Source organism: Tauraco erythrolophus, chromosome 21, assembly GCF_009769465.1.
Source record: "Tauraco erythrolophus isolate bTauEry1 chromosome 21, bTauEry1.pri, whole genome shotgun sequence".
NCBI classification, from domain to species: Eukaryota; Metazoa; Chordata; class Aves; order Musophagiformes; family Musophagidae; genus Tauraco; species Tauraco erythrolophus.
Window position 1 is genome coordinate 6,005,546 of NC_141485.1, and position 12,685 is coordinate 6,018,230.

The 12,685-nt window shown below is 54.9% G+C and overlaps 1 protein-coding gene across 1 annotated transcript; it reads right to left on the reverse strand.

Moving 5' to 3' along the window:
- Positions 1-1,153: 1,153 nt before the first annotated feature.
- WDR81 (WD repeat domain 81) lies at positions 1,154-12,685 on the reverse strand. The gene is made up of 10 exons (XM_086624450.1): positions 9,074-12,685; positions 8,683-8,790; positions 8,371-8,561; positions 6,273-6,463; positions 5,838-6,003; positions 5,495-5,660; positions 4,498-5,196; positions 4,180-4,325; positions 3,823-4,002; positions 1,154-2,887 (listed from the first exon to the last, which is right to left on the reverse strand). The coding sequence occupies exons 1-10, from the start codon at positions 12,630-12,632 to the stop codon at positions 2,561-2,563; spliced, it is 5,733 nt and encodes a 1,910-aa protein (XP_086480576.1). The 5' UTR covers positions 12,633-12,685; the 3' UTR covers positions 1,154-2,560.

Consider the following 12,685-nt stretch of genomic DNA (forward strand, 5'->3'; position numbering starts at 1 on the left):
ACCTTCAGCACCACCCCGTTTGAGAATTTGGCAGGCAAATATTGACCTGCCAGCATCCGGTTAAACATTTGTTTGGGGGATAAGAGTGAATTTGTGGTGCATTTGGAGATGGGGAGGCATTTTGAGCTGCTGTACGCTGAAGAAAACATTAACACCGAGTTTACCAGCTCCAAAACTCCCATCAGCAGAAGCAACACGCAAAGTCAGTTGTCCATAGTAGTGGCTCCACTTTCCACCTACTCCCTGTGGTGGGAACGCTCTCTTTTTTTCTCAACCTTTAGTGAAAATGTAGGGCTGGGTGTTTATTGCCACAGGGCTCTCTCTGTTTTTGGAACTTGCTTTGCAGAAAAACCCAGTTATTTACTCCCTGTATCCCAGCTGCTTCTGCTGCAGCAAGCACGAGGCTCTGCTTTTAACAGATGGTGGGTGCCCAAGGCCCCGTGGCCGCTTACCGGAGCGGGAGGTGGCGATGCTCAGGCTGGGCTGAGCCAAGAGCAGCTGGTACGTCCCCCGGGCACAGCATGCACCAGAGCTCTGCTGGAGGAGCTGGCCCTGGTGCCAGGCTCCACTGCACGCACCGCTGTGCCATGGAGGAAGAGTCTCAGGGATGGCCAGAACTCCAGCAGTCCCATCCTGCGCAGCTTTGTGCTGTATGCAGAAGCGATGGTGATCCTTCCCAGCTCTGTCCGTGTCCTCAGTGCGAGAGGAGACACTAAGCAGCAGTGGGGAATGCTAATGGGATTGCAGCACTTGCAGTCATCTATTCCTTGCAGCAGCTCTTGGTTCCCAAACTCACCCCAGACACTGGGAAGGAGTGGAAAGGAGACGGGTCTGAGCTCTGCAACCAGAAACTACTTTGGGACATGCAGCTGCAACACAAGGAGCTACTTCCCCTTGGAAAGCAGATCCAAGTCCTGTGGAGCAGAGTCCTACCTTATCTCCAGGGCATCTTTACAGCATCCCCTCTCCAGCTCACCCAGCAACACAAGAGGTGCCCGAACACAGAGCTTTCGCTTTGGCTGCCAGAGCAGGAGAGCTGTGGCCAGGACACCCAGCCCTGGACCGCACCCGGCCCCCCCAGCACAGAGCCTCCCCACACACCCGTCTGGGCATCTCTTTTAAAGAGTTTATTAGAAGTAAATATTTACATCTATTGCAAAGGGTTAATAGGCAACACGGGACTGAGTGCTCCCCTTGGGTAGGGAAGGACAGCAAGGGCCAACTGCTCACCTCCCCACCCTCCCTGGAAGCGGAGGGCAGCCTTCCCAACTGCAGGTGGCTCAGATGAACAGGCAGCTGGATGAAAGCCCTTTCCCCTCCCAGGACAACCCGCAGCAGGCTCCTCCTCTGCCCAAGATAAGAGCTTCCCACTCCCCCGATACTGGCTCTGACTAGGCTGAAGGATGGATGGGAAAAGGGCTGCAACAGAAGTGAGGCAACTGCTCCTGCTGCTGGGTCAAAGAGCATTCTCCTCGCCTTTGGGGTGGGAACACGGTGCTGTCCCAAAGGGAAGGTCAGGAGGAGACCATGCGGGATCTTGCCTCCTGGCTCTCACCCTACAAGGGCAGGAGGGGACAAAACTGAGCACATTGTTGCTGTCCTGTCTTCCCCAGGAGTCTGGCCAGCCCAAAGGAGAGGATTAGAAGGACTTGCGTGGCACACAGGGCATTCCTCACCTCTTAGACAATCACAGGATGCAGTGCTGCTGGGGCGGGAACCAACAACAGTCCATCCCTGCCCTACTGCTCCAGAAGCCAAAATCCTCATGGAAGCATTTACTTTTGGCCTCCCTAGAGGGTCACGTTTCCATCCCAAACTGTGTCTCTGCAGCAGCCCATTCCTAAATGAACTGGCAGGGCAGATGGGGTTTGTGCCTTGGCTGTCTTCCATTCCAGTCTTTGCCCTGGAGCCAGCAAGGCAGCAGAAGTGCTCCAGTTAAACTCTTCTCCTCCCATACAGGCTCTAACTCAGCCGGCAGAACCTAAAGTTAATAGAGTACATCCTCTGGGCTTTGAACACAGACCAGAGGAGGAGGAGGAGGAGGAGGTGCCCAGCACCATGCAGCTTTGAAGGCAGCAGTTCCCATGCCCAGCTATCCTAGTAAGACTGTTCAGTGGTTCAGGAGTGCAAGTGAAGGGTTAAGTGCAGATGGCAGTAGCTATACTGTTGTGCTATTGTCAAGGGGCACCTCTTACCCCTTAACTGAAGAAGGGAGGATACCTGTGATCCATATTAGTCTGGAGGGCAGCTCACAGTCCCCTGGGGATCAGGCACACATGGTATGGAAAGCTCCAGGCCTCTCTGCAGCGGTGACAGTGACCTACAACGCCCAGTATTTCTCCCAGCAGCAGTGGAGGTTTCTCAGTTATGGCTTTTTTCTTTTTAAAGATACAGAAAAAGGTTAGAGATGCTTTACGGAGTGCTCACTAACCAGTACACCTACCCCCTGCATCCTCTGTTCAGAAACATCCAACTCTGCCTTCTCTGTAAGTGACACTGCCGGCTTTCAGCCATACCCCCAGCGCTGTGGGACAGCCACAAGCTCACGGGCTGGGGGTCACTAAGCCAGGAGGCGTATGACACTGTTGTCCGAGCCCAGCAGGAGATGGCATTTCGTGGGCAGCACTGCCAGGCTGGTCAGCGTACCCCGAAAGTTCTCTGAGCTCAACTTGGTTGTGCTGATGGGCAGGGCTGAGGACTCCAGCATGGAGTAGACGCCAATCTTGTTGGCCACAGTGCCAGTGACCACTTCGTTGCCGTAGAGGTCAAACGCATGGATGGGTTCAGATGCAGATTTGTAGTGGTGCAAAGGTTTCTGCTCCAGTTCCTTCCAGACAGTCAAGGAATGATCGGAAGAGGAGCTGATCAGCACATTGCCCTCCGCAGCCTGCAGGAGAGGAAAGGCCAGTGAACCAACACTGCTGCAGTAAAAACTCCCAATCTCATCCTGCCATGAGATCAACAGGTAGCTGCCAATAATCCAACAGTCCCAATGCAATCCCTTGGGACAGTCCCAGCCGTTTCCAAGCAGCTGATGGTACTGAGCACTATTAACAAGGCATCTGGGTGGAGACTGGAAGCTACAGGACTCTCTGATAACTGGCAACCTCCTCTACCACTATCCTCCAAGAGATGGGCTGTGTCTCTTCTCAACAACGTTCTGATACTCAGCACAACTAATTTATCATCTCTTACTACTGCAGTGGGTAAAGAGATTATCATGCAGTCTCCCTCTCCATTAAACCACCTGCCAAATTATTTTCCTGCTCAGGAAAAGGAATTAGGAGGCTCTCTCATGGTAGAAAACACTGAGGGTAGGAGAAGCCTGGAGCTGCTTATTAGCAGAGCTAGTGAGAGGGTAAACAACCCACACTGCTGAACTTTGTTTAACCTGCATTTGGGTCAAGGACACTGGAGCCTCCATGCTGCTCCCTGAGGGCGGGTAAATATGGACAAGAGTTACTCATTAAAGCGACGCTCTCCCAGGGGGGCTGAGAGCCCTGCGGAGAAAGCAACACATTCGCTTCTTCATGGGAGACGTGTCTCCTCTCTGCAGACCTGCTCGGCAAGGACTGACACCTGGGAGGGCTGATCTCTGTCCAGCACAGTCTGGACCAAACCAGCCCCCCGCAGCACTAACCACGGGGCAGGAGAGCCTGAGCAGCTTCTTAGCAACACAGCAAGGGACGGAGGAATGGCCAGAGGATGGAGCAGACAAGCCCTGCCAAGCAGCACCTGCCAGAAGGACGCTCCACACAACCTTGGTGGACCGATGAGGGTCACGAAGAAGCCCCTCACCCTGATCACAGCTGAACCTCTCACCTTGATCTGCAGGATGTCTCCCTCATGGGCAGGCCACCCCCGCATGATAAGTCCTGTCCTGGTGTCCAGCAGCACAATGAAGCCAGAGGAGAAGCCAGCCATAACGCTGCGCCCATTAGGACTGACAGCCAAGCAGCGGATGAGCCCAGCGCTCACCCCACTGGCCAGGCGGAACTCGTGCTGCAAGAGAGAAAGTCCAGCTACTGGGGTGGGTGAAGATCTAGGGGATGCAGCATTTAGGGGACGAGGCCCAGCTGGCTTTCAGGGAGCCATCACAGATGACTTTGGGCTGGCCATGGTCACATCATGAAGCACAAGGATGGAGGCGGGTGGCTCACGGAGCGCCGGACTCCCTACCTGTAGTCCTGGCTTCCTGTGATCGATGAACCGCAGCACGGAGTCTGCACTGGCCACAGAGATGCTGTGATAGGGAGGTGGCATGGTGGTCACAGCTGTGATAGGGACTTTGCTGTCTAATTCATCAAAAGTCCGGAGAAGCTTGCCTGTGAAAACATGACGAAGAGGTTACAGCAGTAGACGTACGGAGAAGGTACACAGCAAATCTCCAGTTCTGCGCTGTTTTTTAACAGGAGCCGTCAAAACTCAGTATGGCCCCTCTGTCTTTAAGGACTGGATTGGTTCACTTCAGCCAGGCCCCACCATTTCCCTTCTTACCTGTGAACTGGTCCCAGATGTGTACGGTCCCATCACAGCTCACCACGTGCTGAGATGCCTCCAGCTGGCTCACGTAGAAAACCGATTTCTTGTGCTCGGCATACGTGAAGCGCGGTGGCACCTCACTGGTGCCATCCCCGTAGTTGTACAACGGCCAGAGACGGACAGTTTTATCCTTGCTGCCACTAAGAAAGAAGTCCTCGCTGCTGAGCGGTGCCACGCACTTGATGGCCCCTGAATGCCCTGAGAAACTCTGCAGCTTGATCTGGTGGAAGTGGAAGCGGGGGTCATGTTGGCTCACCCCAATCTCATACTGCCAGTAGGCCAGCCAGTTCCCACACAGCATGTGGGTGCTGCGAGGAAGGTCATGCTTCAGGGCATTCTCCTCGCTGGATGAGCTGGGAATAAAGCCATCAGTGCCAGCACTGAGGCGAAGTAAGCCAAGACCCTCGTGCTGCGTGTCCACAGGGACCTGGATGCGGTTCCCTACCAGCATGCTCCCAAAAGTACCAGAGTGACTGTCCTCGTGGCGGCTAGAGAACGGCTCGGTCCCTCGTGTGTCTTGGTCTGAGCCTGCCGCAGTCGGTGTTTGTTCTGGGCTAACCACCTGCAGACTCTTTGGGTTCACGTTCTCCAGGTAGATGCTGGCCAGCTTCTCAACCAGCGAGTGGTTGGGCACAACTGTTCGGATAACATCACCTAAAGAGAGAGAATGCGGCTCCAAGGGAAGGAATTTCCCCATCATCTCCCATCACCACCAACAGCACGAGGGTCAGCACAGGGCTGTGAACACAACATGCCCCACAAACCACTCACATGCTTCTCTCAGCCAAAGCAACCTGAAGCCCAGTGGGCTCCCAACCCAGCAAGCAGACTGTGTACTAGCTGTGGGTGTCCCTCAGCCGACCTATGCCCTCTGACTTCTCCCGAGTTCAGCGTGTTTGCACAGAGCACGGAGCTCTCTCACAAATCCCAGGAGATGGTGGCCAAGCCTTACCTAGCAAGCAAGAGAAGGGGATGTAGGTGATGTAGGCCATCTCAGGGTTAAACACCTTCTGTAACTCCATCAGCACAGCTGGATCCAGGGCCAGCAGCTTCCCATTCGAGAGGGGCACCTCCATCACCGGCACCTCACAGCTGCTCAGTGACTCCGCCGTCAACCCCTGGACAAGAGAAAACAGGAAGACACCCAAGATCAGATGCTCTCACCACGTAATTAATTACACAAACACAGCCTGGGGTGGATGCTGCTGACAGTACTGGTATATGCAAGCATGCCCACCACATTCCTGCGGCTGGGTACTGGGGGATAGCAGGAGGACCCCTCCCACATCACTGACCTGGTCTTGCAGCTCCTGCAGCAGTGAGAACGCCCCAAAGAAGTTTCTCACCGTGTCACTCAAATGCTGCTGCACCATCTCCTGCCCAATCCGCAGGCAGATCAAGGCAATTAGGCTGATTGTCTTAACGCACAGGACAACACGGGCCTGGGCACCACTGGGGAAACTGAAGAGGACATCCGTTACCAGCTTGCCCTCCACATATCCCTTTTCCCCTGCTCTGCTTCATGCTTCCTGCTTCGTCTGTGCTATCAGAAGGTCTTGAGCAGCACAAGCTCTACATGCCTGCTGTGCACCAGTGCAAGGAGGTGCACATCAGGGCAGGAGCAGCCTCACAACCCCAGGAGCATTAAGGCTCTCACAGAACCATTTCCAAATCCCTGATTTTAAGTTGTGCTGATGCTGGCTGAAGGCACGGCAGACTGCAGCACTTACCCGACGGCTGGTGAAGTGAGGAAGCCCAGCACTGGGAGCAGCACCTCTTGGCTGATCTTGGGGAGAATGTCCATGAGCGTGGTGTCTGAGAGACACACCACGATCTTCTGAGTCAGTGTCACAGCAGCCAGGAGCCCTGCCTCCTTCCGACTGTTCAGCCGGCCGCCGCCAGACCCGCCACTGGGTGCAACCTGCAAAATAAGTCCTTCAGTGCCAAGGCCACCATCTCCACAGCAGGACACATCAAGGGTGATCCCAGGATCATCCAAGCTCAGCCTCAAAGCCCAGCACAGTAGTGCTGGTCACAGCCCCTGGGAGAGGAACCTGAGCACTGAACCTCAACAGCAACTCGTGTCTTGCACTCAAGGGATGAGCGTGAAAACTGGCAGACAGATGTCAGCACAAGAGATGAGCCTGGAGAAAATGGGCCATGACACCCTCAAACTCACATGCGTTCTCTGGAGGGCACCTCCTTGCAGGATGCTCCTGCAGCTGGGAAACTCAGAAGGGAGAGAGACAACCCCAGACCATCACCAGCTGGAACACCGCAGAGCATCATTTGCCAGCAGAGGAAGAGGGGAAACCTATTACATACACGCGACTTAAAGCAAGGATCAGTGTCTTCATTCCATGCTATGTTGAGCCTGGACACACAGACTGCAGAGGAACAGTCCTTGCATGAAATATCCAGGCACAAATTATGGGCAAACCTGCTGCTGACTTCGAGAAATCCAGCAGAAATTAAGCAGACGGGCACATCCTTTTTTGCTGACAACACACCGGCGTTGGTTACAGCAATGCCAAAGAGTTAACAACATCAGCAGCAACACTAGAAGATTTCTTTCTAGCTTGTCCTATTTCCTAACTCCTAGACAAACACCCAAGAAAAGGGAGCCAATAACAAAAACGGCAAACAATTCCCAGTTTCCGCTATATTTCTTGTACACCTGCCATCTTCCAGCTCATCACAGAGGCTCTTCCTCTCACAAAATATCCACTCTGCCAAATCCTGCAAGAAGGATTGACTTTATCCTATTTGTGACCCGCAAGTTTCAACGCTTTAATATCAGGTTGCCAAATGCTGTTCATGGGGGTATTAACCCCCCCCGGCACCCCCAGGCAATAAGTTTAGTAAAGCGAAGCAGAACAGCTGGAGCTATGGTTGCAACTGGGTGGAGAATGACTTTGCTGAAAAATGGGATTTTTTCCCCTGAAAAATCTCCCCTTCAACACTGGAAAAACTGACAATGCCTTTTTGTTTTCTTTAAATGAACAGCTGTGGCCTCTTTTCCTCTACGTTTAAATTATCAAAAAGCTATTGAAGTTTTCCATTTAAACAAGAATCCATAACTGAAGTGTTTATAACCACTAAACGGGGAGCAGTATGAAAAATAAGCCTGTTTAAAACATTCAAAAACTTTTTTTCTTGATGAAAAATCGATTTGTTTTTCAACCAGCTGTATTACACACATTTTCTTCTTGCTATTCAGCTACGAATTTCAAGCTGAAAAATTTCTAAGTCTTGCCAGTAGTTTTTATACAGTTGAAAAACCTCCTTTAGCCTCTCCCCAGCTCATCCCCTACCTACCCATACAGACCTCTAAAACCACTCGCTCCAGCAATCCCACAGCAGCCCAGGCTGCTCCGCCCGCCCACTGTCACAATCCCACCCTTGTGCCAGCTCCGTTTCGGCACGCTCACCCAGCGAAGCAAAAGAAAAACCTTTTTCTCTGGCTTTGCTCGCACCAGCACAGGGTGTGACAGGGAAAGCCCCCGGCAGCCCGACACAGATCCACGGCGGCCGAGGCTTGCTGATGAGCGAAGCCCACGTACACGGCCACGCGCTTCGCGGGAAGTGGACCAGAGCTTATGGCAGGGGGTGAAAATGCATCTTCTGGCTGCATCAGCATAGTCCTTCTCGGCCAACACAGCAAGAGCTGGTCAGCCCACGCTGGCCCAGACAGAGCTGAACCCAGCGCAGATTTCCATGCAGGAGGCTCCTGCTGAAGCTGGACTATTTCCTGTGCATCCTCCTTTTGTGCCTGGACACAGCTCTCGCCCCAACACGCGCCAGAAGAGGAGAAAAGGCAACACTAACCAGGTAGCTGATGTAGGGCAGGTACTGGTAGGTGAGGACAGGCTCTCCGTACAGGTACGCCACGTGCACAAGACAGGCCAGCACTGGCTTGGACACCTGATCTCCCAGCACTGGCCGTTTTTGGTAGATATTTCCTGTACTCAGGAGACCGTTCTCATCGTTGCTTGGTACAAACTGCTGCCTGGTGGGGCCTGCCCAGAGACAACATCATGAGCTGATGAAGCAGGCTACACCCAAGCCACAAGGCACCCAGCAGACTGGTTAAGGGCACAGCCCACCCCGGGACCCTGAGGTCCGAGGAGCAGACATTACCAACGTAGCAGGACGTGAGCAGACGGAGCAGGTTCCTGGAGATGAAACGGGACGTGACAGTAGGGCCCAGCTTGGCTGAGAGCCACCTCACCATCTTACAGGCTGTGTCTGCAAAACAAAAACAAGTCGCAAGGACAGAGCCCGGCACGGCGCAGATTAGCTATCACCCGGCTGCTGCCCAGACCCTGCCTGCCCCACGTACCCGTTATAACCACACACTTCAGTGGAGACCTGGCCTTTTACGCCAGTTTCATTGCTGTTCCCAAGCTGGGACCACGGACGCCCCCAAATCTGGACCCAGTTCTTCCCAGGCTCTCCCCTTCTCCCACTCACTGCTTTGCTGGGTGTTTGCCACACTTGGCAGAGAGGCTCAACGCTAGCAAGGTCTTACCCAGCAGTATTGTCTGCTCTTTGTCATCGGAGTGATCTGGCAGCTCCTCTCCCTCTCCGTCCTCTGGCTCGCTGCTGTCGTCAGCCAGGGTGACATCCACGGAGGCACCAGCATCCACGGCCACCGTCAGCTCTGCATCAATCACAGCGTCATCGTGCTCCTCTTCATCATGCTCCTCTTCCTCCTCCTCCGAGTCCTCGCTCTGTTTCAGGTCCTGGTTGCTATCCATTGACTTCAGGCTGCTCTTGTCCTTCTGGGAATCCCCATCCGCAGGTCTGTCCTCTCCCAGGGACACTTCGCTGGCGCTGCTCTTGTCGCTCAGCCGCCCAAGGCTGAGCGATTCCTGTTCCTGAGGCTGCAGGGACTCCCCGACGTAGAGGCCGCTCTGGAAGTCCTCGCTCTCGGGCAGGTAGGCTTGGTCGTGGAAGCTGACACCAGAGGTGTAGTCAAGGAGGTCAAGAGCAGCAGAGCCGTGCTCCACATCCATTTTGATCTCCTCCCCAAACACGCAGGACACCGGGCTTTCCCCTCCACTTTCATCATCTTCAGCCACGCCGAGGAGGGATTTGCTCTCCTCCCGTGAGCTCTCAATGCCAATAAGAATCTGCAGGATGTGCGGCAGCAGGTTCAGGAGGAAGGACTGCAGCCCCAGGCGCACTATCAACTGGGCGATGAAGCAGTCTGTGTAGAGGTAGAACCTGCCATGGCGGTAGCAGGGGGTCTCATACACTCCGATCAATGGCTTGAGCAAGTATTTATTGGCATTCTTCGGACCTAGGGATTTAGCTATAGGCTCAAAGAGGTACCACGCTGCGTAGACAGCGGTATTCTCCTCGGACATCAGAGATAATATGAAGGGCAGAAGAATCTCCAGGCCTTCAGGAGTGATATCAGAAAGGATCCCCTCCAGCTGCTGCCACAGCTGGAAAACAAGTTCCCTGCCCTGCCCTTCGTCCTCTATCTTCTTTGCCTGATAGGTGAAAATGAATTTGTGCAGGGCTGGGAAGTACGTGGGGAAGGGGACAATAGAGCTGAAGGGACTGAGGAGCTGCGTGGGACAGGGCGGGGGGAGGCCCTGGGAGATGGGTTTGTATTCAAACAACTGCACCGTGCCCTTGCTCAGCCTGGGCTTCAGAAGCTTCTCCACCGGCACGCTCAGCTGCAGCAGGACGTGCAGCATGTGCTGGAGTGGGGCCGGGATCTCCTTGGGATGGTAGCGACACAGATTACGCACCATCAGGAACCGCTCCAACAGGGATGCATCAGGCTTCGAAGGCCGAATCCTTGGTGCAAATATAATCTCAGCTACCAGAATGCCCAAAGCTTGCATGTCCCTCTGGAAGAGGTCCGAGAGACCCAGGGGTGGCTCTTCCCATGGCTGCTCCATTAGCTGCATCTCACTGCTTAAGCCTTTAACCAAGAAATTGTCCAATTTCTCCAGCTCTTCCAGGGCCTGAAGAGGATTGAAGCCTTCAGGAAGTGTGATCTTCACATCAGCCTGATCCACAGCACCTGCCTTGCTCCGACGGAGAGGTCGGACACCTGAGGTTTTGCCTTCAGTGGCATAAGCAGGGAGGGTGGAGGGCTGTGCTGAAGGCACAGTGGCACAGGGCTGATCGGCAGCTCTACTAGTAGCAGAAATGGAATCCAGGGCTTCTGTGCCTTGCTCTAAATCATCCTCACCAGCGATGGGCTTCTCCCCAGACCAGGTGGTTTCACTAGGAGTAGCCTCCAGGACCAGCCCATTAACCAAGTCCGTCACCTGGCCTTGGATATCCTCCAAAAACACAGTCTCCCTGATGTTCTGGAGAAGAGGCCGGGCAATGACTGGAGCTTCAGCAGGTGTGTAGGCAGGTCCCACCATGCGCCTGGGATGCGGCTGGTCAAAGAGCTGCACAACCCCATAAGTCGTCAGATGCGTGTGGTTGTCTACTAGATGGAGACAGACGTTCTTCTCCTTGACAGCATCTTTCCCCAGCAGCTTGTACCCAAAAGTGAGATCAATCCAGTGGTGGAGGTCTTGAGAAACTTCCCGGCTCTCAAGCAGCATCCGGTGGACTTTGATGAACTCCTCATAGGAGCTACACCAAGATGGCACGTCCAGGTCAGGCATGTCTGGATGGATGGAGCGGAAGATGGAGGGGTCCGTATAAAACTCTGGGATGCACTCATCCGGAGTCCAGCTCTGCATGCGCTCCATGCTGGCTGGATACTCATTGGGCTCCCACTGGGACCTCACGTGGCAGCACAGCACTGACTTGGGTGTCCTCCGAGCTGTGTACACATAGTAGGTGATATCCGAAAGGACATCAGAGATGTGATGGGGGACATGGAGCTGCTCCCCACTTGACCCACCAGCAACGAACGCCTGCTTGGTCATCTCATAGGTGAAGTCCAGCTGCTTGTCTCCCTTGTTGAGTCGGAACTTGGATTTCCTTAGGTCCCTGAATTTGCCATTTTTGGTAGTGAAGTCCACCACCCATGGAAGAACCGGGTGATAATTGGGGTCACCCATTCTCCTCCCAGCCAAACCGTTTAGGCGCATAAGGTAGTCAAAGTTGCTGACCTGCCCATGTACCCACTGTAACACCAGGTCTCGGAGGTCCTTCTGGCAGGCGGTGCACCTCCCCTCCTGCCCTCGCACGCCGGCACTGCTTTTCTTGCTCATTGGTTCCAGACCAGCCTCCAGATTCACTTCCTCCTTCTTTGGTCCCTCGTACTCTCTGAAGTTGACACGGAGCCGGCTGCACAGCTTCTCATCCACAGCCACATCCCGAAGGGAAAAGGCGCCGCAAGCCAGACCCACCTGGTGACAAGCCTTCATGGCCTGCAGCACGTGGAAGAGGAGGAAGAGGATTTTGGCGTGGCTGTTGGTGAGCTTGGCCGGGCTGAAAGTCACGATGTCATGCAAACAGTGCTGCACATAAGGGTAGACGACGTAGAGCATGTTGGCCGACTCCAGCAGAGCTTCAGCCTGCAGCACGTTGGGGCAGGATGGCACCCCCTTGGCTGCTGCCATGTTCTCCTTGGCGGGGGAAGCACCGGGCACATTCTTGCCCACCTGAAGGATGGGACAGCCATAAGCCTTCTGCAGGGCAGCCCGCAGCGCATCCAGGGCTGGCACGGTGGGCGGCACATCAGCGTGCCAGTACGGCCGCACGTAGAGGCGGTGAGCCTGGCACCACAGGTTTTGGTAATTCTGGGAGGCAACGCTCTGCATGAAGCCGTGCAGGGTCTCCAGGCTGCCGGTACGCTGGTCGGAGGCGGGGGGCTGCACCCGCAGCGGGTACGTCAGCCGCTCCTTCCGCAGCCCGTGGATCTCCACTCGGGTCCAGCCAGCGGGCAGCTTCTGCACAGAGTGCTGCAGGAACGTCCTCACCTCCACGTCACTCAGCCCCTCCGGCCGCGGGCACAGGCCAGGCAGCACCCGGCGCTCCTTGAGGCTCACCAGCCATTTCGCCGGGACGAAGGCGGTAACGTGGGTTCCCTCGGCGGCGGCGGCCAGCTGCCGGCAGTCGATGTTCAGGTCCTTCTCCACGCTCCGGAGGAAGTCGTCCATATCGGCTTCTGCTGGAAGAAAGGCAGCCCAGAGAGGCTGTGAGCGGGCAGAGG